The sequence below is a fragment of the Colossoma macropomum genome, unplaced genomic scaffold (assembly GCF_904425465.1).
Source record: "Colossoma macropomum unplaced genomic scaffold, Colossoma_macropomum, whole genome shotgun sequence".
In the NCBI taxonomy this organism is placed as follows: Eukaryota; Metazoa; Chordata; class Actinopteri; order Characiformes; family Serrasalmidae; genus Colossoma; species Colossoma macropomum.
The window spans coordinates 32925546-32951187 of record NW_023494796.1 but is presented as its reverse complement, the minus strand read 5'-3'; the positions used below and the strand labels follow the sequence as shown (position 1 = coordinate 32951187).

Sequence of the window (25642 nt, the reverse complement as noted above, 5' to 3'; positions counted from 1 at the left end):
ATTTTCTTTGCTAAAGAACCCTTGAAGAACCATCTTTTTAAGTGTGCACCTTTCTACAGCTGAAAACACATTTAGGACTTTTTTTTAATCTGATCTTGGAACGTAGACTAAAATCCTTTAGCTTTGAGTGGCTCTAAACCTTAATTATCATTATTATATTAAAACTAGTGACTGTCAAATCAATCATATCTCTACCCAGACTTTATCAAGCGTTTCAGTAGTGACTGTTTCGGTGACAATTTTAGCTCATTTTGAGCTCAAATACTCAGCTTTGAACAGCTGTTCACACAGAAAATCATCATATTTTACACTAAAACACTAAAAAGTGCTGAACTGCAGAAAATATGACGATTCTTAATGTTCCACACTGATTTTCAGACTTTGGGACACATTTACTTCAAAACAATGGGATCTAACTGCTCACCATGTGGCCACCTTTCAACTCAGATCAGACACAGCAGTGCTGCTAGAGTTTTAAACACTGTGTCCACTCACTGTCCACTCTATTAGACACTCCTACCTTGTCGGTCCACCTTGTAGATGTAAAGTCAGAGACGATAGCTCATCTGCTGCTGCACAGTTTGTGTTGATCATCCTCTAGTCCTTCATCAGTGGTCACAGGACGCTGCCCACAGGACGCTGTTGGCTGGATATTTTTGGTTGGTGGACTATTCTCAGTCCAGCAGCGACACTGAGGTGTTTAAAAACTCCAGCAGCACTGCTGTGTCTGATCCACTCAGACCAGCACAACACACACTAACACACCACCACCACGTCAGTGTTACTGCAGTGCTGAGAATGATCCACCTCCCAAACAGTACCTGCTCTGTGAGGGTCCATGGGGGTCCTGACCACTGAAGAACAGGGTAACAAAGTATGCAGAGAAACAGATGGCCTACAGTCTGTAACTGTAGAACTACAAAGTGGAACTATATGGTCAGTGGAGCTGATAAGATGGACAGTGAGTGTAGAAACATGGATCGGTGTAAGGGAGGAAAACCGTCTTCATGATATGCACATGATAACAGACTTTGTGCTGAGGCCAATTCACACCAAAGGTGTTTCTGAAACATTTCCTGTCTGATGGAACAGAAAACGCCTCCATTAAATCAATGTTTCAAACCACACCGCCTCCTCTAGACGCATCCCGCGTCCGTCAAAACGCACCCCATTCCACCCTCACTCGTTTTTTTCACGCGGGTCTATTTTTCGTTGTGTGTGACTGAGGTGTAGACGCCATAGAGGTCCATTTACACCACACACTCCCACTTTCCATAGTGTCGTGCTATGTTTAGCTCTGATTAGCATTTTCTCTCGTCTAACACTCTGAATGCAATTTACGGAAGCCGTGCTAATTAGCTGATGAGTTGAATCAGTTGTTTTTAATGAGGCAGAATGCTGAAGGCTGCAGTGCTCTGGCCCACCAGCACTGAAGTCTGACACGTGTGCACTATGCTAACACTGCACTGTCATCATGACAACTAGGCCTTTTACCCGTTACATCGGCAGGAGTCACAAGACACATCTGCTGTTTATGCTGTCACATTTTAACCCACGGCCAAACTGATTAAAGCTACACTAGGTAAGATTTGGGGATTTGGAGACCTCTCTGGTGGGAATGTGTAACTGCATGCAATGTATAGAGGGACATTATGTAGCATGGGTTGTGGTTTGGACCGCTTCCCTGAGCAGATGAATCTGATTAAATGAAATTTCAAAGAGTCTAAACTTGGTGATGGAGCGTCTTCTGAGGATGTGAGTGAATTATCTACTGTTCTCATCACATCTTTATCAGTATAATATTGAGTTTGAGATCATTTGAGACCGAAACATCGAGCCGGACCTTCTTTTTGAGGCTGTCTGTGTGACGTTAATACGTAAAAACGTACGACATGGTGTGAAAAAACTGCTCAATCCGATCTCACGCCTCTGACTTTTAAAGGACTATTTTAGTAATGACACTTCTTTCAGTTATAACTAAAGAATCTTACATAGTGCAGCTTTAAATGGAAAAAAGTGCTGCTATTCTCACCTAAAGTGCTTACAGAACAAAACAAAAGCGTTCTCTTTTTATGGAGGGCTGCTTGTGCTTTACTTCAGATATTTTTCCTGTGCATAATATACTGTGCTACTGGTCCAGCACCAAAACTACTACTTCCAGCTGAAGTTCATAACAATTGACCAAATTCTTTATACTTCCAGATGAAGATAAGGTCCCCAGTCACTACTGCATGACTAATACATGTGCCAGGATGTAAACTAGGATGAGTTAATTGCTGATTTCATAATTATTACTTTGTAAAAGGTTTGCTAAAGTGACACAAGCTACAAGTTAATGCTAAAGCTTATTAGCATTTGTCTATTTGAGTGTTTCATCCTTATAATATAACTTTGCTGGACACTTTTGAGATCATTTGAGACCTGAACATCGAGCCGGACCTTCTCTTTAAGTCTGTGCGTGTGACGTTAAGGCGTGAAACCGTACGACGTGGTGTGAGGCGCTCTTGCGAAATCCGATCTGACGTCTCTGACTTTAAAAAAAAACTATTTTGGTAATGATATGATTTAGTTTTAACAAAAACCATTTTAAATAGGGCAGCTTTAATTGGAAAAAAGTGCTGCTATTCTCAGCTGAAGTGCTTACAGAACAAAAGTATTCTCCTTTTATGGAGGGTTGCTTGTACTCTGCTTCAGATATTTTCCGTTGCACAAAATAAAATAAAATTGCTGTTTTTCATGTGCAACTCTTCCAGCACAGAAAGTACCAGTGTGGTACCAATGAGACCCAGTGGAGCTTGAGGTGTTCTCCTCTGTATCTTGCGATACTTGTAGCTGAAGGTCATAACAGTTTACAAAATGATCTGTTCTTCCAGATAAAGAAAAAGTTCCCAGTCACTACCACATGATCAGTAAGTGTGCCAGGATGTAAACTAGGATGGTACAGTGATGTGTTGATTGCTGATTTTATAATTATCACTCTGTAAAAGGTTTGCTAAAGTGACATAAGCTACAAGTTAATCCCAAAGCTTATTAGCATTTGTCCTCCACTGAGTGAGTGTTTCACCCTCGACAGAGAAAATATAGCTTTTCTAGGCTCTTTTGAGCTCAGTTGAAACCTGAACATCGAGCCAGACCTTCTTTTTAAGCCTGTACGTGTGACGTTAAGGTGTAACGACGTACGGCGTGGTGTGAAAACACACACGCTTTTATGTAAATGTAGATTTTTTTGTGGGTCTGCGTACAGAACAGTGGAGATTACCCTTAACCAAAGTAGTGGACATGCAGGAGCCTAGATCCAGGTGTTCAGTCACAGCGAGCCCACAAGGACATTACAGTTCATTATACACATTATACTTGAGTACAGAGAGAGACAGAGGGGAGGAAGCACTGTAGATAAAGGGAAATGTCATTAAACTATTATTACTTAGGTATAGCATTTATAGGCTGTTAATGGAAGATATGTCCAAAGGCTTTTCTCTCTGGAGTGTCTGGCGTCTTGATTTCGGAGGTAATAGCTTGTTATTTTTACATGAAAAGCCACATGACCAGCAGTCTCGCAAGCCAGACTTCAGACTTTGTCCTTAAATGCGATCGACTTTAACAGGAACGGGCCGTTGGACATGGAGATTTAACCAGTCAGACTGTTGTTGTTTTTCAAAACTAGGCTGTAACCAAAACAAACTCACGTGTTATTTGTCGGTAAATATGCAAAGATATCTTGCACCAATTTTTCTGAATCTCTCCATAATTAATGTTTATGTGGTGTTCTAGAGAAACGTACCGAGTCAGAACTGTTCACAGTGGTGGTGATAGGAACCAGACGTCCACCTCTAAAAGCTCCCTCACAGAAAGTTACTACATGAAATGGTTATGAATTCACTGCCTGATGACTGAGACACTGTTTTATAATGCTTTTGAGATAATGTTTTGGCTTGAAACTTATTTTTTAAAAAACACATTCATGGTGGAGGGATACATAAAATAGTCCCCAAAGAAAACTTATTATTTCAGATTTTCCACTATTTTCCATCATCAACATTCCATATAAACTCAGAAGACTCGTGTAGGTTCACTGGTGGTTCTGGATAGTAAATAAAATGTCTGTATTTGTGTTGTAGTCATGGTGACCCTTGGTTCCTATCACCACCACTGTAAAGACATCTAAATCTCTCCACAGTGACCTAAAGTGAACTTCAAAACACTCTGAAATTATGAAAAATGGGTAGAATTAGCCTTTAAAAGGCCCGTATGCTACATGTTTCTTACATTATATTTCTCTCCCTGATATCCGCTTATAACATTTGTGAGGTTTTATGACCCAAAAACATTTATATTCAGTCATATTTCATTTTACAATCAAAATCAGACTGTTTTTGTAGTTAAGACTGATGTATGTAAATATTCTGGCTGCCCTGTATTGTGTTTCATTCAAAAAGCTGGGCTGAAACACTCCTTATAGCTTCAGCGTGAATGGGCAGAAGAATCTGTAAACGTGTTGTTTTTTATGATATCATGAAAACAGTGAATTCCAAAGTGAATTGTACATTAATTTAATACGTAATGTTTCATTAGAAATGACATAGACACAACAGCATGTTCTGAGTACAGTAAAATCTTCTAAATATCCACATGAATTCCGCAATTTCTTAATGTTTTGCTTTAATGACACTCGAGCTGACATCACTAACAGTGACAAAAGTCTCTGATCAGCAGATCAGACCCACCTGAGAGTTGTCTGAACACGAGCTTCACCGGAAGAGATCAGACTAAACACAATCTGACCTTTTAGTACATGGTCAGCATCACAAATTTGCTTAAATTTGAATGGTTACCTAGAAACAGTGCCGAATTTTCAATATTTCGTCTTCAGTTTACTTGCCATAACTTTTCTTTGTTTTATTTTTTTTCAAGATTCAAGATTAAGTTGTTTATTTCTAAGAATAAATGGGAATAGTGACAGATTTTCATTGCAGTCTTGAACTTTTGGACCCAACTATACTTTAAAAAAGTTTAAAAAGTAAGGAAAACCCGGTTTTCCATGATTTAAAAGCTTCTAAATGCTACAAATTAAGCACTTTAATGACTTTTAAAGATGTAATTCTGTGAACTTGACAGACTTTTTCAATCCAGCGACTGTATCTCGCTTTGAACGGCTCAGTCACAGCACAAAGTTTGTTTCCTGTAAAGTTTGTGGCCACTGTGGCCTACTGTAGGTGTGGGTGGAGCGTCTGGGGCTGAGACTGCATGACCAGCAATGAGCCAGTAATTTGCACATTTATGCCAAATGATAAGTATTCAGCACAGAGCTTGTGCTCAGGGGCTAAAGTGGTTTGCAGCCCAGTGAGACGTTGCTGTTACATTTCTTTGTCGGTTTTGGCTCGATTTGATGCTGTGTGCTGTTAACAAAGGCCTTATAAAAGGCTATATGAATGTACACATGTAATCACTGATATTTCCTGATAGAGCATTGAGTCAGGATTTCTCAAACCCATCCTAATGGCTGCTCATGTCTGTGTTCTAAAACCTCTTTCTGCTGTGCGGCTTCAATTACAGTTCATTTGCAGCCTTGCAGGCCTCGTGTACGGCGTATGTGCCTTCGTGAACAAATACTTGCAGGTCCACCTGCTCTGCTGTCACTCTGCCGAGCGCAGGTCAGTGCATCGTTAGCAGTCAGGTAATAAGCCCGGCTATTTTCATAACAGTTGAAAACAGGGTGAACCTTTTATGTCGAGGGTCAGTTTGACTCTGGCTTCAACACAAACTGCCACTTTATTCCTCTAAAAGAGATTTGAAATGGTTTTTATTACAGTAATCTGTTGCTTTGAAATCTTTTCTAACTCTAATTGGTGCAAAACCAAACGCCTGACACTGACACTCATTTCTAGTGAACAGAATTTTGGAATTTGGTTGGTTCTGCAAAGACTACACTATAAAATAAGAATATTAATAATAAACTGTGGCCTGCGCCCGTCCTCCGGCCCCTGATGGCGGCCGCCAGAGCCAGCCGGAAGGCGGGGCCCGAGCTCCGAGTGGGAACGAAGCCTGTCAAGGACGGAACGAGGGAGAGGAACACGCGAGTGGAGGGGAAGGGGGTGTGGGGGGACGGCATGCGAGTCCCGAGCCCCGCCTCCTGGGCACCGCCTCCAGTCCCGCGGTGAGGCCACTTTCAGGCAGATCGAACGCAGCTCGTCCGTCTGGATCGGACGTGAGGTGGAGTGGAGCAGCCTCACTGAGGAACGGGGGGCGGGGCCCGGGCGGCAGAGCTCGGGACTCGCTTCCCGCTTTCGCGCCTCTCGTGGCCATCATCGTCCCCTCTCTCACAGTTGACGTCCTCCTCCTGCCGTCACTCACGTCCCTCGGCGGTGGTCGGGATTTGCGCACCGTTCCCCACTCACTCGCGGCTCTCTCCCCGCCGTTCTCGCCGGGGTTCGTCACCGCTCAGGCCCTGCCTTCCTGCAGGCTCTCGCGGCCGTCACCAGGGCCCAGGGAACGGGCGCATGCCACAATAACTTTACTTTTGGCTTGCAATGTCTGCAGATTTTTTTATTTTTTGCAAGTTTTTCGCTTTTTATCCAGCCAAAGTGGCTGAAATTATTAACTAACGGTAAACAATGGAAACCTTTGTTATGGTATCTGTGCTAATGGTGCTAACGGTGCTTAATGTGAGGTCTACCACACAGACAAATCCACAGCTGATATTTTGACGAACAGCAGCTGGTAGCTTCTCAAAATGGCACAAAAACAAATCTCTGAAGTCCATCATGCTCCTCTCACCTGCAAGAACATAAAAACCCACACATCTCATTAGATAATCTGCTTTCTGGGTATTTTCTGTAACGTCTGGTTACCGATGGTCCTTCTGCTGTACGTAATTATCTAGTGTTGTAGATACCTTTAGAGACCACTAGAGGCTGAGTCAAGCCTGAAGTCTGAGTCAAGACCGAGACCTGGACACACTGAGGCCGAGACCAGACGACAATTTTTTTTGGGTATTAAAAGTTTGTATTTCATTGTACGTTCATTTTCATTCATTATACATGATATATGTTCTACTCTGTCTGTTCTTTTCTAAAACCTATTCAGAACCACCACCTAAAGTCAACTAAACATAAATCAAAACTACACACATTCATAATAATATGTTAATTTAATAATAACGTGTTTGAATGTTGGAGCCAATGAACCTCAACATGCAAATAAGATCCAGTTAAGCCATCAAGGAAAGATCAGTTAGTTCCTCAACCAGCAGCAGAGAAATTTTATTTAAACATGTAGAGAAAGGACTGTTTAATTCCCTTTAAAGGTTTTCTTGATGTTTAATAATGACAGAATAGTTTCATGTTACCTCAGATGAAGGCATCGTGTGTGCCTGGTCTCTAGAACACTTACCCCTTTCATTATTTTTGTCAGTCTTAGCTTTTAGACCTGGCTGTTAGAGTCCACAACAGCTCGGTCTTTAGCTTCTCTGCAGTACACTCACATGCCAAAAGTAATGTGACAGGAACTAGTATTGCGTAGGACGCCCTCTAGCCCGGCGAAGTGGCACTGATTCCAGAAATGGACGGAAGACATCTGAAGGAGCTCAGGGGTATTTGTAGGTGCAGGCTCTCGGGTGCAAATGGATCTTTCCAAAACACCCCATTAATGCTCGATTGGCCTTATGCCAGGCGAACGCGCAGGCCACATCGTTCGTCAGAACTCTCCAGAATGCTCCTCGAACCAGTTCTGGACAACTTTGGCCCGATGGCACGGAGCATTATCCTGCTGGAATATCCCATCATTGTGGGGGTACTTGAAGTCCATGAAGGGCTGCAAATGGCAGTGAAACGTAGCAGTCACCGGTCAGTGGCGTTTTGAGGTGGACCAGTGGACCCAACCCATGCCAGTGTGGAACCACCACCAGCCTGCGCAGTGACTGGTTGACACCTGGGGTCCATGGCTTCATGGGGTCTGCGCCACACACAAACCCTACCATCAGCCTGGAACAATTGGTACCGTGACTCATCGGACCACGGCACATGTTGCAAATCCTCTAGGATCCAGTTAGCTACCTCACGAGCCCAGGTGAGGCGCTGTGTCCGGTGTCGTGGTGTTAACAGAGGCACTCCGGTGGGTTTTCTGCTCCTGTATCCCATGGAAGCTAAAGAACGCAGTACTGACCTGTGGGATATGCATGTGGGGCCTCCTGCACTGAATGTGGATGTGATTTCTGTCAGAGTTGCTTGTCTGTTCACACGGACAATTATAGACAGACGCTGCCCGTCACTATCATGCCTTCTATGATGTATTGGTGGAACAGGCGTGATGCTGTGGATCAAGGAATGTTAAATGGCCACACAACTTTGGAGATGGAATGTCTCATCCGTCTGGCACCCACTACCTTGCCTCATTCGAACCGTTCAGTGTTCAACTCACTCACAAGATAACACCTCACAACTTCTACAGGTGTGGCTCAGCGTTACTGAGCTCTGCTAAAGCCTGAGTAGACTAATAAATCAATGTGATGATCAGTTATTAATCTCAGTGTTACTGAGCTCTGCTAAAGCCTGAGTAGACTGATAAATCAATGTGATCGGTTATTAATCTCAGTGTTACTGAGCTCTGCTAAAGCCTGAGTAGACTGATAAATCAATGTGATCAGTTATTAATCTCAGTGTTACTGAGCTCTGCTAAAGCCTGAGTGGACTGATAAATCAATGTGATGATCGGTTATTAATCTCAGTGTTACTGAGCTCTGCTAAAGCCTGAGTAGACTGATAAATCAATGTGATCGGTTATTAATCTCAGTGTTACTGAGCTCTGCTAAAGCCTGAGTAGACTGATAAATCAATGTGATCGGTTATTAATCTCAGTGTTACTGAGCTCTGCTAAAGCCTGAGTAGACTGATAAATCAATGTGATCGGTTATTAATCTCAGTGTTACTGAGCTCTGCTAAAGCCTGAGTAGACTGATAAATCAATGTGATCGGTTATTAATCTCAGTGTTACTGAGCTCTGTTGATTCTACAGGGAAGAACTTTAAATATGCCATCTTTCTGCTAAAGTTAGTGCACAATTTCTATTTATTTGCTGAGAAACAATTAAATAACTTTTGTATAGACCATATTTTATGTGTGTTTTTTTTGCAACACACTAAATTCAGGAAAGAAAACAGTAGTTGTGTATTAAAATGTGCAGACGTGAGCTCTGCAGAGGATGTGTTGGCTTATTTTCACTAATAATATGTTACTTTTCTATGGATTGTCATAGAGAATGTTACCTTTAGGGCTGCATATTCTGCGTTCAGTTATCAGTACTTTTTCAAAGTCTCTGCTTGCAGCTGAGCTTCTCAAGCTTCGCTCCAATACACTTCTGTGAAGTATTATCACAGAAGTGTTATTTACAGGAGCTGTAGTGTCGATATCTGCTGGTGACCGGATTATAAACTGGCCTGAGAACTGTCATAATTGGAATACACGACTGTAAGAAAGAAGCGTGGACTTCAGAACACATGGTTTGAGGTGGACGCTCGTGGTTTAAATGGCTATTAGTCACAAAAAGGGTTCAAATGCCGTTTGCAGCCTCTTTATTTACTGCCTATAGCATGAGGAACATGAAAAGCACAAGGAAGCCATGAAGGCAAATGAACCTCAGGGAACCGGACCAACCTCTAGAGAAACCCACGCTCCGTTTTTGTTTTTGAAACCTTCCCGATTCAGGTCGCTGCGTTTTTGCGGAAATAGGATAATGGCCTTTTTGTGCAGCAATGTCGTTTCCTGTTTTGCAGGCTAACCTTACGTTTAAACTTTTTAATTCACGTTTGTCCTTGGACGCGCAGCCTGAGAAGGAGAGGTGAGCGCTGGTCAACTTGGAGTAAATGGTCTCCTTTCACATGCTCGTGTTGCCTTTCATACCAAGGCTGTATGATTTATAGCGGCGCTGAGCAGTGCCATCTGGTTTTTTTTGGTCCAATGCAAGATTTTATGCTGTTCATTAAAACGCCATAAACCATGCCGCTGCCTTTTCGAACCTTTGTCGTAAAATGTGTTTTAATATTGGCAAAGTGGGAGAAATTATTGCCACAGTCGCCGGGCACCCTCTTCTTACTCATAAAGAGGATACATATATCCAATGATTACAAGTGTCATCGTAATGATTTTTATTAATTAAATCAAGCCAAAAATTCCACCGAAAGCCCTTTACTGTATATCCGGATCCCATAAAGCACGACCATGTCAAAGCAAAGTCTACAGCTACTTAAAAGCTAATTTGAACGCTCACTTTCGCCAGTTGGACGACACTTCCCCACTTTCCGCAACCGCATGCTGTGGTTCCTCTGGACGGCAGCGCGAACGATGTGGAAGGTGGCATTTGTGCAAAGGTCAAACCGCATTACTGAGATTGGAGGGGATGAACGTTATGAAAGATGGGCAGACAACACAAAGACGAACAGAATGGAGAGATGCAGATGGCCACCTGAGCTAACCTCACCTCTGGAGCCAGGTGTAATATTCCTCTGTGGGTGTATGATTTTTGACTGTCTGCTTTGGTCATTATTATTTGTAGATTAACAGTTGCTGACCTTCAGCAGAATATAATACTACGTTTTAATTCCACTGCTACCCCTACAGCACCCGTCACTGCTGCCACACTGAAGAAATGATGCATTGAATGGACTTGATTCAAATGTGTTCATCATGTCCACAGGAATAAAGTGCATTACAGCAACATGGCTGCATGGAAGTGAACTGAAAGACCAGATTGTGTTGATACAGTTTTTATTGTGTTCATGTGAAATAATGAAGGCAGCAGTTGAATCTTGTAAGGTCAAAGCATTACTTTTTAAGTGCAACATCATTAGTATAAAGCAAGCAACCAGAAAGCATACCTTAGTTTTGAAGGGCAGGGAACTATACAGTTGTTAACCTTTTACCATTTTTCAAATAGAGTTTTACACTATTATGGGTTTCCAGAAACATATTTTGATAGGTATTAAGGGTTTTTAGCTTAAGCTAATTAGTCCCTAATTTCAAATAGAAGAAAACAAATAAACAACACAGCATGTACTACAAAATCCAATAAACAGGCATATATATTTGGTTATATTTGAGGAAATGAATGCATCTTTATGTCCGTATATCAGTTAAAACAGGCAAAATGGACTAATAATTGATTAATTGGCTTAAATGTGCTGGTCCACTTTAAATGGTGCTGTGGATACATTCTGGTACCTGTACAGTAGGTACTGGATCATTTAAGGTGGAGCAGAAAATTCAAATAAGAATCAGTTTCGATGCTTCAGAATGGACGTTTTCAGGTGGTCGAAAGTAACCTTTGATATGTTGTATGTGACGGCTTTATCTTTCTCCTTCATTTTAGCCATAATTGTTCATAATCCAGAGCAATTTGAATTCTCCGAATGCTCCAAAGCTGATGCGTTTTGTCCTGTGTACCTTTTTTCCCAAAGTGTCACTCAAGGTCGTTTAGCAGCCAAAATATGAAGGTCGTCCTGTACAAGGACGTGGCTACTTTTAAAACTTTAGCACTGTCACAAACTAAATTTATGTTTGTGAAAGTGAATGTTGTATTTTGCACGCATTTTCAATGGGAGGCAGTTTTGGACTGCAGGCAGGTCAGTCTATCACCCTCACTCTCTAATTACTCAGCCATGCTATTGTAACACATGCAGAGTGTTTCTTGTTGTCATGTTAAAAAACATGGATGTTCCTGAAAAAAATGCCACCCAAAAGGCCCGCGTTACCACTGAAACCAGCGTCTCATGGCTTATTGCTTTACAAAGTATCAGATGCTTTTGCCATGTTGCCCACATGTTGCTCCAAATGTAGCAGCATTAATGGTGCTTTTGCAGATGTGCAAGTTACCTACTAATACCCCACACACACACACACACACACATACACACCATGACAGATGCTGGATTTTAAACTTTACACTGGTAACAATCTGGATGGTCTTTTTCTTCGTTGGCTTGGAAAATATGACGTCCAATAATTCCATAAACAAGTTAAAAGGTTGACTCGTCAGACCACAATACATGTTTTCACTGAGCATCAGTCCATTTCAGATGAGCTCAGGCCCAGAGAAGTTGGCGGTGTTTCTGGACGTTGTTGATGCATGACTTTCACTGTGACTTGTACAGTCTTAAATGGCATTTGTGGATGCAGTGATGGACAATGTTTTTGGACAGTGGTTTGTCAAAGTATTCCCTGAGCCCATGTGGTGATATCCATCATGTAAACATGCCGGTTTTTAATGCAGTGCAGTCTGCGGGGTCAAAGGTCACCTGCATTCAGGTATCAGTTTTCAGTCTTTTCCTTTACACACAGGGATTTCTGTGGATTCCCTGAATCTGTCGATGGTCTTTTACACTGGAGAGGGTGAAATACCAAAAATCCTTACAATCCCTGACTGAGGAACGATCATTTTCAACTGTTACATATTTTGCTGATGCTTTTTTAGCAACGTGGCAAACGTTGACCCATCCTCACTCAAAAAGGACTCGGCCTTTCCTGGATGCTCCTTTCATATCCAGGCATGATTGCATCACCTGTTTAAGATGTTTTTTGAACATTTCACAATGTTTCTAGTCCCAGCTTTTTTCAGAACGTGTTGCAGGCATCAGTTTCAGAATGAGTGTATGTTGATAACAAAACATATTGTGTCTTTGTTCTGTTTTCATTCAAGTACAGATCATAGTAGATTTTTAAGTCGCTGCGTTTTGTTTCATATGTATTTCCTGTACTGTCCCGACTTTTTTCCTGTTGGGTTTATATACCAACTCTAGCTGTTGAAACCGTAGGCTACCACTGCCGAACGCAACTTAACTACGACACTCGGCAAAGCTTGCTGGTCTGCGTGGGGCATTTTAGTGAGGTTGTCAATTCAGTGTGGAGCAGTGTTGGCTTGCATAGCAACAGTTATATTTCAGCTCCTTAACAACCTCATACTTCAGAGGATCCAGTGGCGTTTGGAGCAAAAATGTATGTAGCATTTGGAACATTTTATGTGGTACAGCAGCAATTTTCAAAAACATCATAAACAAAAAAAAGCCTATATGGACATGACGCCGCCTACATAAGGAGGACATGACTTCAGAGGTCCATTGCTTGTCAGAACAACTGTTTACTGTGATTGTTATTGTTAATAAACTCAAGGTCAGTGATTTCACCTCAGTTACGGGGGTTTTAGACCCCCCGTAACCACTGAAAATCACTGTAAATGCGCAGCGCCTTATGACTGTTTGCTTTATTAAGTATCAGATGCTTTTGCCATGTTGCCCACCCTTATTGGAAAGCTTTATTGTGTAAAGTGTGAGAGTTGAAACAGTGCTGCTGTGTGAAAAACGTTGTAACACTCTCCTCCCTTGTGTCTCTGCCTCACAGCAAACGGTCAGTGGAACCCGTGGGGGCCGTGGAGCGGCTGCTCGAAGTCGTGCGACGGCGGCTGGCAGCGGCGGGTGCGGGTGTGCCAGGGCCTGGCCGTCACCGGGCAGCAGTGCGAAGGCAACGGCGAGGAGGTCCGCAAGTGCAGCGAGCAGCGTTGCCCAGGTAACCCAACGGCTAATGGAGCTCCGGGAGTCAATTACGTGGGAATGGGCGAAGACTAGGCTGAATGAAAGTCTGGTGTGAAGATAATTATTTGCCTTTTTGGAGAGCTATATGAGTGTGTGCAGCGCATTATTATTTATTTAATAGTCTAGGGAGGGGAATGTGCGTCGGTACAGCCTATGCAAGCATTTCTAGAATAGAACCTCCACTCTGTTTTTGTTCTTGTTTTGTTTTTAATGGATAATTAATTTGTTTGCAAACTGCGCAGTTTATTTATTTATTTTTTTTACCGTGAACTCGGGCAGTATGGCTGTACGCTTGCCAACTTGCGCACACACGCGGCGAGAAGGCGGCCACATCCCGCTGGTGCTAGAAAGAGTTCTATAGGCTCTCGTAATCCGAGTAAATCTACCCTCAGATATCAGGGATCATTGGAGGATTTCACTGTAATTGAATCGATATTGGGCAAAGTTTTTGCATGCGGCCATCTCCTCATCTGTAGAAGTCCTTTTAAATGAGTCCTCTGTCTTCTGATCTGCAGCTCCATATGAGATTTGTCCTGAGGACTATGCAGTTTCCATGCTGTGGAGGAGAACGCCTTCTGGAGAACTGGCCTTCAATAGGTGCCCACCCAATGCCACAGGTGAGAAAAATCATGGTACTTGACGTTCTTGATATTTTTAATACCAAATGTATTTCACTATTTTTAGGTATTTAACCATTGATAAACATCAATAGTTCTTTAGGTTTCTTCATAAAATTTGAACAGAATGATATTTAAACACTTTTACAACATCAGAATGATTGTAGACTCTTTGTATGGAGAGAACCTGGAGAACAGCTCCAGCCAGCCTGCACTAAAATTGGAAGCGTCAAAGTCTGGAGCTGTTTGTCTTACAATGGTGTCGCTGAGCTTGTGTGCATTGATGGGATCATGAACTCAGAAGTGTACAAAGGCACTTTTATACCAAAAATAAAATTAGATTTTGTTTCCTGACACAATAAAATTAAACACAGGTGTAACTTTGGGCTGAAAATTGGTGGAGTTAACAACAGGACCTTCTTCGGTGGAGGGCATACAGCCATGGAAAAGAAATCACAATAGCTATTGAACAGCTTTTGGGGAAATGTAATGATCAAGTCTCACCAGAATTCCAATCTGATGCAATAGTTTTAATGGTTTAGAAGAAAAAATCTATTCTGAAGTGATTGGAGGGTATATTAACACTAGACAGAGGTCCAGCCTTGGTCAGTTAATTCCACTGGATTTGATAGTGAGTAGACCAGGGGTCGGCAATCTGCAGCTCTTTTACTGCCCTGTTGCGGCTCCACAGCTGAATCTGATTTGTAGGTAAAAATAAAATAATCCTCCTTTACAGTAAAATAAAGCTCTGCTGATCGTTCAACACAGTTTAACAATAAATGGTCTTAAACTCTGGAGTTAATGTAGAACTGCTGATTCACCCTTTAACCCTGAAGATCAGCGCAGACTGCTGGTCACCATAGCAACACAGACAACAGTCTCACCTAGCTAGTAGCTAACGAAACAGCAAAGAGAGAGATTTAAGACAAACATCGATAATTTGGAGATGAATGGACTGATTTGTGTTTATAGTCACTCCAGCAAAACACTAAAAAGTTGTGTTTTACAAGAAACTGTTCTACTTTTGAGGAAAAGTTTCCTGCTGGAGATGCGAAAAAAGCGACTACAGCTCAGCTAAAACTTAAAGCAGAGCAAAGTAAGTCTGTGTTTTTGTTTATATTAGACACAAAATGTCGTGGCTCCCAAAGTGCTTTGATTTTTGTTGAAAGGACAAAATGGCTTATCTTAACGTTTGATCTTAACAGTTTAACTCTTGGCTCTTCTTAACAGCCTGTTGTTGGTGCCAGTGCTTTTAGATATAAGTGACTAAAAGTATCCAGTCTTTTTTGAGCATTTTAAGTATCACCAATGTCTAAACCCTTTTGTGGCCACTATGAAAAAGTTAAATCCCCCAAAATGGGTTCTTTCATAGTTAGTGTTGCAAAGTTGGACCGGCTTTGCAAAGTGATGACCAAAATGAGGTTCAGTTTAATAAGCATGGCAGTGTATTGCCATGAGTTTCATCAGTAAAGTCCAGCCAGTTGGTGACAGAGTTAGAGAGACAGAGACAAATAGAGGAGGAAATCTTTAGATCTCATCAAAAATGATAAAAAACACAAAGTCCTAAAGTTTGACATGCAGTCACAGGCGCTTGTTAGTTTGTTAGTGAGAAGGGGAGATTACCCAGTCTGGCCTAACAGTGGCCAAGTTTCTGTCCAGCTGTCGAGTTACATTCAAGCAAATAACTGACATTATTTCTGCACAAGAGAGTAAACCTCTCTACATCACGTCTGTTAAAACACTTCTTAAAAGAAATAGGGATCAAGTTCAGAGAGAAACCTTTAATGTTGAGAAACATCCAGAGGTCAGTAGTAACTAGTTATAACTAGTGACTAGTCACACTTACTGGTTCTCAGCTGGGCTCTCACTTCATTATGAACTCCAATTCCCAAGATCCCCCAGTTTGTCATGTGACTTTGTCAACCAATCATCAATCAACCAGCAGATCCAAGTCACCTGAGTACTGATTGTCATCACCTGTAGAACTGTGTATATAAGCCAGTCTGTTTCATTGATCCTCAGTGTATACTTAGCCATTTTTCTGTTTATTACTCATCCTGTTTATGATCTTGCTTCGTTTCTCTTTGTCATTTTTTGGGTTCTCCTTGTTGGCTTTGTTAGATCATTTGGTTTCAACCATTGCTTGTTTATTGACTACACTTTTGCCTGCTCCCATGCACTGTGTTCACTGGTTTTGGATCTGGTCTGGTGTTAATCGTGTAAATCCTTTTTTCAGTAAACCTCACAGTTTATTTTATATCTGTGAGCGTCTGATTTGCCTGCCCAGCGTAACACTCAGGTGCCCAAATACAGTAAAATACTGATGGGTTTGAGTATTTTCATATCATAATATCGCTACTTATACTCAGTCACATTTTAGCCTTTGATATTTAGTTACTAACTGTTACTAACTGTTGGATTTCATTGTGTAGTTGGTGAGAACACGGTGTCCTGCTTTGTGATTGGTCACATCTCTGACTCTGGAGCTTTAGCATTTTATTTTAGACCAAAAGAATCTAAAAAAAGAGAACACAGAAGAGTCATATAGTCTTCAGTTCCTGTGCTGATAGAATAGATGCTGGATGTTCTAAGGTGTTCCACTGCAGTTCTATAAGTGATGTAGTTTTTTGACCCAGTACTTTTGTACTTCTGTCCAAGTTATTTTTTGGGAAGGTACTTTTACTTTTACTGCAGTCATTATTTTACTCAATACTTTTACTTAAATATGAGTCTAAGTCTTACATCGTAAAAGCTGGGAGACAGAACACACTGGTAAACATAACTACACAGGAGTTGGATTCGACAGCAGGCATGTATTTTCACCTAAAATCACTGTTACGTTTTCCCTTGTTTACAATTTAAAGGTTTTAAGTTCTTCATTGGTCCGCTGGAAGCTGCGGCCTTGATCGGGTTTTGTAGACAAAACAGCAAAAAAAAGAAAGAAAGTAAACACCTGATTATTTGTTGGACTTTTTCATTTGTATTTACAGTTTGTATTTGTTTGTTCAGCAAATGAGTTTGTCATAACTTACCGCATTTCTTTGCTAAACAGGTAAAAATTAGCCAGCTCATAAATTTTCTCAACTTCCATATTTGCTGTTTCCATCAGCTCTATTTTCATTCAATGTACAGATGGATATGGAGAGGAATATAGTGTTTATGTACTGTATTGCATGTGAAAAGTCACACTAGCTTCGGTAGGAATTTGTGCCAATTTGAAAAGCAATTACTACAGTGGAAAAACATGAAATGCAAAGAACATATGACATTACTGCTCCAGAGTGAGTTGCGGGATATGAGCCGAAGTGAAAACAGAACCTATATTACACTGTTTTCATGTTGCTTGACCTCCTTTTTGTACTTCAAATGTATTTGTGGCAAAACAGTGAAATGCAGTGTTCACCGAGATTGTATTGAAGCTGTAACATGGAAAAGTGCCAAAATGAAAAGAAATCAATCCATTACACTCATTTAACGTTGTTTTAAGTACTGCACAGTGGAAAGCAGTATAGCCATGCTGTTATTACACTTTAAAGTGGATTGTATTCAATTCTGACACCAATGCAGCATTTCAATTTAAATTGCAAATCCTCATGCATTGCTTTTCAGTACAAAAGTCAAGCGATGTGAAAGCAGTGTGATGGAGGTTTTGCTTTTCATTTTGGCTCGTATTCTGCATCTCACTATGGAGCAGAAATCTCATTTGTGCATTGTATTTCACACTTTTCCACTGTAGTGATTCCTTTTCATGAACTACTCTTCATAGATGGAAACCTAGCTAGTGTGACTTTTCAGATGCAATATAATAAATATCATCAACACACTGTAATTTTACAAATTTGGACAATTGGCTGTGTAACTTAAATTTTTCATTATATTTAATTGGACATTTGCCAGCTAAATAAATATTTATGCAAGAATTTTTCATGTTTGTAGACGGAGCACAAATGGGTCAGTTACTGGTAAATCAGTTCCGAGTTCTGGAAAAAATAATAATGCCTCCAGGGAAGCATATAATGGGCGCATTTTACCGTTCTCACATTAAGAAATGTATAATTTATGTTTTGGGGCTTTAAACTCAGAACACAAAAGCGAGAAGGCCTAAAAGATAACCATTGTGTTTGTGCACACAAAGACAGACGCGCCGTTTTGTGTCTCGTTCTTTATATATTGTTTTTATTTCGCCGTTGTCGAGGCGCAGCAGGCTGTGGCGAATGTTTGCGACTTGCATTGTGGCTGGTTTTAAATGCTTTAGTCTGTGTGTACCTAGAGATTCCCCCTCATTTACATAGAGCTGAGGCCTCCAGCTTTTTGTCAACATCTCGCGATCCGCACTCCGACGAGAAGAAAGGAACGGGGGGGCAAGTGGAGGACAGAAGAGCGATTCTTATCTGTGGCCCCAGTTGGTTGCTCTTGGCTTTGGCTGAGTGTGGCGCTCTCTCTCTCTCCCTCTCTCTTTTTCTCTCTCTCTCTCTCTCTCTCTGGACCTGTTGGTTTATCTGAGAGGGTCCTGCTGAGGACGCTCTTATAACAGAGCAGTACGATGCCGCTGTATTGTGCTCCGGTGCTCCCCCCGCAACCTCCGCTGCTTCGTCACTCCACTATCTCTCTCTCAGCGCCATTGTGTCCTTGAGAGAGCAGGTGCGGGGAGGAGAAAAGGAAGGTCTAGGCGGAGAGTGCGGCGCGAGCCGCCGACTGGAGCCAGAGATAACAGCCAGCAGCCCAGGTGTGGCTAGCACAGAGCAGAGAGAAGCAGATTACACCCCGAGTGTGTATGTGTGTGTATGTGTGTGTATGTGTGTGTATGTGTGTGTATGATTGTGGAGTTGTATCTCTTATTTTCACTATAGTCATTTTGCTGTACATTTGATTGCCACTACATAAGTATTTCAATGTAAAACCATACAGTTCAATTTAAAAGTCAGGGACCACCCTCCATTTATTTAATATCCAGTCAAAACAGCTATTAAGTAAGTACACTTTCCTAGAAAATGTGTCTCCTAACAGCCACCTGGAAGAGCTGGTAGACCCCAAAACTGCCCCATCAGATAAACAGCACTTAAAGCTTTCATCTCTGAGAGAGAGGAGAAAATCAAGCTGCTTCAGATCTGAAAACATCCACAGGTGTTTCTGTCCATCCTTCCACTGTGAGAAGACGACTCAGCGCTGTGGGTCTGAAAGGATGTGTAGCTGTCAAGAAGAACCTCACTGAGAAAAGGAGACGGACACATCAAACAAAGAAGCTGAACGATGGACTGACCACCCCAGAGTCCAGACCTCAACACCACTGAATGTGTTTGATTACTTCAGAAAATGATCAACCAGCTTCTAAGACTGAACTTTGGAGGTGTGAAAAAATTGACACACTGAAAGCTGAAATATGATGCCAAACATTTGTACTTAATATCAGTTTTGACTAGAAAATGAAATAAATGAAGGGGGTCTCTGACTTTTGCACAGTGCTGTGTAACAGTAGTACTCGACGAGGCGTTTTCATGATGCACAATATAAATTAGAGCTGGCACAAAACTGCTTTTCCTTTTTTTCTTTCTAAAATTACTAAGTTTTAAAATGAAGTATATACTATTTTCGCCGTGCTCTAACTACTCAAACGCTTCACTGTACCACCTGATTATTCTCATGTGTTATCATGTGATGCTATTATGTGGTTTCTAATGTTATAAATTACTTTGATTTACATTACAAGCAATTCTGTGCTTTCCATGCAGATCTTCATACAGATTTGTACAAGGTTTTCAAAACATTTTTCCTTTATGTTCCATTTCAAACGAGGACAAAAACATGCCAGTAAGCACAACTGTACTGTTTTACTGTGTGTTAACTACTTGAGTGTTAACACACATTGACAAAGTTTACAATCTGCCCTTCCAGATGAATCTCTCGGCTGGAAGTGAGGAGTGATTAAACAAATGTAAGGCGTTTTAAGACGTATGCGCCGTGGGGTACCCGGGTTGGTTAAGCCGTTAATCGTGTGTGGGTGAAGCTCTGTAAAAGTGCATGTGCAGTAAGGTAATACATGCTTTAGCAGGACCTCTGAGGGAGCCCCTCTGATCCAGCACTGCACTGTGGAGTCTCTGGCAGGGGAGCTGTGGTTGGGGGGGTCCCTGCATGGGTGCTGCAGAGCTGGGTGGATGCTGGAGGCGGAGTGCCTCTGCTGGAGTGGAGCGGTGGGTGTGATGCTGGTTGAGTCGAAGGCGGCGAAACAGGGCTCCACCGAGAGCTGATAGAGTCTGTGAGGCAAGGACCAGCACCTGTCTCAAAACAGGCACTGCACGCTATGTACTTCAGTATCAGTGATCAGTAGCCCAGTGGTCCGTGCAGTATTCTTACTATGGTCACCACCTCATTCATTTATATAGACTTTGATAGCTAATAATCTAATTTTCTAACATCGCATGTTGTTTGCCAAGTAATATAAGATTGAATATGGCCTAAATGAGCTATTGTTTATGTTAGCAGTTAGCATTATCTATTGCTTACCTCAACTATCGGTTACTAAGGCAACTATAACTTACTAGGCTACTTTAGAGACCACTTTCTATCCATGTTAAAGCTTTAGACTTGAGGCTAATATTGTGCATACCCCATGTCAGTGCAAATCAAGTTTTTTGTTTTTAAAAACATAAACAGAATATTTTTTTTTGCTGGCACGTACAGCCGTATGTAGTTGAAGCTCCTACTCAAATAGTGTTTTGTTGATGTTGCCTCAATAGATTGCAGTAAGTAGCACTGAATTTAAGGTCCCATTTGATTTAAGGTAGCAGTGAATTTAAGGAAGCAGTGGATTTTTTTGTTCCTTCAGTAGGGAACAAAATTAAATGTGACATTTTTATAAATGAAATAAAATAAAAACTATAACTATACATTAAAATGTGCAGTTTTCTGTAGAGGGTACATGTGATTTGACCAGGGGTGCCCAAACATTTGCGTACAACTGTGCTTGTGGACGACCGATCGACTAGACACTGATCGTCTCTAATTGAACACTAAGCACTGTGTGCTAGCTCGTGTCACTGAATCGCACCCAAAGAACCTCCAAACCTAACAACCACCAGTTTTACAGTCAAAGATGTCCACCTGAAACTTTTTTAGTAGTGCCAATGTGGTGACCACGGTGGCCAAGCTTTTAACGGGGGGGACTAATTGGGCAAGACACAGTACAGCTAAAAGAATTAAAAGCTTTAGTGTTAAAGAAGCTGTACTTACACAGTACATAATGACATAAAGTAAACCAGATAAGGTCTGGCCATTTAGAGGCTTCCTCCCCTTCCGCCAAACAACCAAGCAACCAAACAATGTGCAATGATTTATACTTACTTTACAGTGGTTCTAGTACGTCATCTGACCGTGAGCATCACTAAAGACCCCTGAAATCATGTAGTAATCCTGTAGTCGAGGTCCTGTCCATATTAGGAACTTCGGCCCTAAGCTGGTTTTCTCTATAACACAAATGTAAGGCTTTTCCGTAGACTGGCGCTGCCGCCTTGTGCCCCAAAGCTGATATATTTTGACTCGTGTACATTTTTTCCTCTAATTATCCCTGGATCCTTTGAATTTTGATGTCGTTAAGCAGCCAAAGTATGAAAATGATACATGATACATGCTGAAATAAACCCACATGAAAGTCTCCTATTAAACTTCAGCACTGCAAGCGACTCAAACTGCAGGCTAAAACTGCCAAAGACCCTAAACAACCATGTCTGACGAAGCTTGCTGGTTTGTTTGGGGGTATTGTGGTGAGGTCAATCTTATAATCCTTGCTGAAAAAACACAGGAACCATTACTGTTGGTTCCCGGGGGCTTTGTAATTTTGGCCTTTTGAATGGGTTGATACCACAATGTAAAGCAGGGGTGACCAATCCTGGTCCTGGAGATCTACCACCCTGCAGAGTTTAGCTCCAACTCTAATCCAACACACCTGATCCAGATCCAGGTAATGAAGGCCTTCAGGGGCATCTGAACATTTCAGCCAGTTGTGTTGGATCTGAACTCTCCAGGGTCGTAGATCTCCAGGACCAGGATTGAGCACCTGATGGTTTGACAGGTGACGAATGTCTAATTCTAAATGCATTTGATGTTTTTCTAATGTCAGGGGGGCCCAATCCTGGTCTTCGAGATCCACCACCCTGTAGAGTTCAGATCCAACACATCTGGCTCTAATATTCAGATGCCCCTGAAGGCCTTCGCTACCTGGCTCAGGTGTGTTCGATTAGGGCTGGAACTAAACTGTGCAGGGTGGTAGATCTCCAGGACCAGGACTGGCCCCCCCTGCCTAACGGGATCTGAAGATGTTCTACAGGAAGCCAATTAATTAGTTAATAAGATAGCAGAAGCATTAGGTTTTAGTTATAATGGTTTCTAACAGTGCTTTTTCAGCGGGGATGTCAGTTCAGCCATGTTATCTTGCACGTAGCAACAGTTGCACTATGGCTGGAAAAATGTCCGTGCAACAGAATGCATCAGGATGCAGCAGCAGCGATTCTTCCAAAGACGCCATTCATGTCTGTCGTAGAGGAAACCAGCTTAGACCCGGAGTTCCTAATATGGTCACGACGCCGACTACAGAACTAACAACACGACGGGGCTCGCCGTCATGTTGCGGAGGAGATACTGCAGCATTGCTCAGGTCGCATGGGAGGGCGTTACGACCCTGTGCTCTTAAACAGACTTTGTTTGGTGCGTGCATGCGCGTGGGCGTGTGTACTGCAGTGGCGCTAGCACATGTGCCGCGCATGTGATTCCATGGCAGCAGCAACATCTGAATACGAGCCTTCGCTTTCCCCTCCCTCCCTCCCTCCCTCGCTCGCTCTTCCTCGTATAGAAATGTGTGGGCTGCCAGGTGAAACGAGAAAAAGGAAAAAAGGGATTATATGATCAAGAACTAAATCTCTCTCTCTCTCCCTCTTTTCCTCTCTGTCTCTTCCATTTCCTCTCTGCACCACTCTCTTCTATATTCTCTTTCATTGCCTCTCTCCCTCCCCTCTTCTACTTCTGCTATGTCTCTCTTTTTCCTTTCTCTCTCTCTCTCTCTCTCATCCTTCGCAGGCACCACTAGTCGACGCTGCTCGCTGGATCACCGCGGGGTAGCCTACTGGGAGCAGCCCAGCTATGCCCGATGCATCGCAAATGAATACAGATACTTACAGCAATCAGTAGGTGCAACGTCAGCTTCCTCTCTCTCTCTTTTTCTGGCATACCATAAACACCCCCCACCATCACAACAACCCCCCTCCAACTGCTCTACACCACCGCCCCAAAGCCACAGAGATGAAAGATGGAAACGCTAACAGTGGGGAAGCGAATTAGAACATTAATACTTCAGTTTTCTTAGCCGGCTAATGGCCGGTCCCCTCCTCTCTCCTGCACCTGGAGCTGGTTTCTGCACAGCACTCCTCTCTGAATGTATTCTGCATAATTGTATGTATGTGTATGTATGTGTATGTGTTCATTCCTTTAACCATGATCTGAAGTTGCATAGCATTTTATAAAATGCCAGCTATTACCTGACCTATTAACTCCCAGGCAATTTAGCTCAAAATCCTGGAACCACTTTCCTTGTTGTTGCAGGGGAACCCAGGCAAAAATTCACCAGTCATATTCTGAAAGCTAAGAGGCATTGATTAGGAAACGTTTCTGCAAGGTACTCCTTTAATCGTGGCCTGCGGTTCCACAGCAGTACGTGAAAAGCTAGCTATTACCTGCTAGCGCATGTCAGTTTGGCTCAAAGTTCCTGAACATCACCATTTGTTACTCAGGAACCCATAACATTTCATAAAACGCTGGATATTAGTAAGTAACAAAAATAAGATGTTCCAGAGCTTTGAGCTAAACTCACATGCATTTGCTGTTCAGAAAAAATGCACATAAGCTATTACCTGCTAACTCCTGGTCAGTCTAGCTCGAAATCCTGGAACCACTTTCCTTGTTGTTACTGGGGAACCCAGGCAAAAATTCACCAATCATATTCTGAAAGAGGCAGCGATTAGGAAACGTTTCAGCAAGGTACTCCTTTAATCGCGGCCTGCGGTTCCACAGCAGCACATGAAATGCTATTACCTGCTCGTGCATGTCAGTTTAGCTCAAAGTTCTGGAAAATCTTACTGTATGTCACCGAGGAGCCCATAACATTTCATAAAATTCTGGGTGTTAGCCTACCTGCTAGCTGCTGATACATGCAATCTGTTGGTTTATCATAAAGTCCTGGGACTCAACGGCTTGCAGACCCATTAAACAACTCCCTGATCGCACGTTAAACAAGAAGCACCAGTTGTGAACTACGAGGACGTTTGTCTTTGTCATTCTAAGCTATGATCCTTTAATCATGATCTGAATTTCCATAGCAGTTCACAAAATGCCAGCAATTACCTGCTAACTCCTTATCAATTTGGCTCAAAATCCTGGAACCACTTGCCTTGCTGTTGCTGGGGAACCCAGGCAAACAATTCACTGACCACACTTTGAGGAGGCAACCACTAGGAAACGTTTGTGCACTGCGCTCCTTTAATCATGGCCTGCGGTTCCACAGCTGTACATGAAATGCAAGCTATTGCCTGCTATTGCATGTCAGTTTAGCTCAAAGTTCTGGAAAATCTTACCTTTATGTTACTGAGGAACCCATAACTTGTAGAGCCATTGAACAACTCTGATCCCACGCTAAACACGAAGCACCAATTGCAAACTACTAGGAAGGCTGTCTTTGTCTCTATCAATCCTTTATTGATCATCTGCAGTTCATACAATGCTATCTATTAGCCTACCTGTTTGCTGCTTTCCATGAACCCTCTATATCTAAAGGCTTGTCTAAGAAGGAAACTATTGCCAACCACCAGGACCAAGTTGTTGTTCTAAGCTATGATCTTTTAATCTTGATCTGAAGTTCCTTAGCAGTTCATAAAATGCCAGCTATTACCTGCTAACTCCCTGTCAATTTGGCTCAAAATCCTAGAAACACTTTCCTTGTTCTTGCTGGGAAAACCCAGCCAAAAATTCACTGATCACACTTTAAACCTTAGAGGCAACAATTAGGAAACGGTTGTGTCCTGTAATCCTTTAATCATGGCCTGCGGTTCCACAGCAGTGCATAAAAAGCTAGTTAAATGCTAGCTGCTGTTCATGAATTGTGACTGCCAGTCAGTTTATACAGTTCATACAACCCTAGTATTAGCCTACCTGCTAATACCCATGACCTGTTAGTCCCGGACCGCAGTGGCTTGTTTTTGCTAGGAAGACCCAGTAAACAACTCACTGATCACTAGTTAAACAAGAAGCAACAATCGCTAAATACTTGGAAGGTTGTCTTTGTCTCCATTAATCCGGTCCATAATATTGTTGGTATTAATCTACCTGTTCACTGCTTTTCATGAACTTTCTATCTCTAATGGTTTGTTGTTTCTAGGTAGAACCATGCAAACAGTTGTCTGATGGCAAAATA

The 25642-nt window shown here is 42.1% G+C and overlaps 1 protein-coding gene across 1 annotated transcript in view; it reads left to right on the top strand.

The window, feature by feature from the left end:
* Positions 1-25642, top strand: part of adgrb3 (adhesion G protein-coupled receptor B3) — a 994217-nt gene that overhangs the window by 164781 nt on the left and 803794 nt on the right. The window contains exons 7-9 of the mRNA XM_036583352.1: positions 13383-13547; positions 14089-14190; positions 23257-23363. Coding sequence (XP_036439245.1) covers positions 13383-13547; positions 14089-14190; positions 23257-23363 — 374 coding nt within the window. The remainder of the gene's footprint in view (positions 1-13382; positions 13548-14088; positions 14191-23256; positions 23364-25642) is intronic.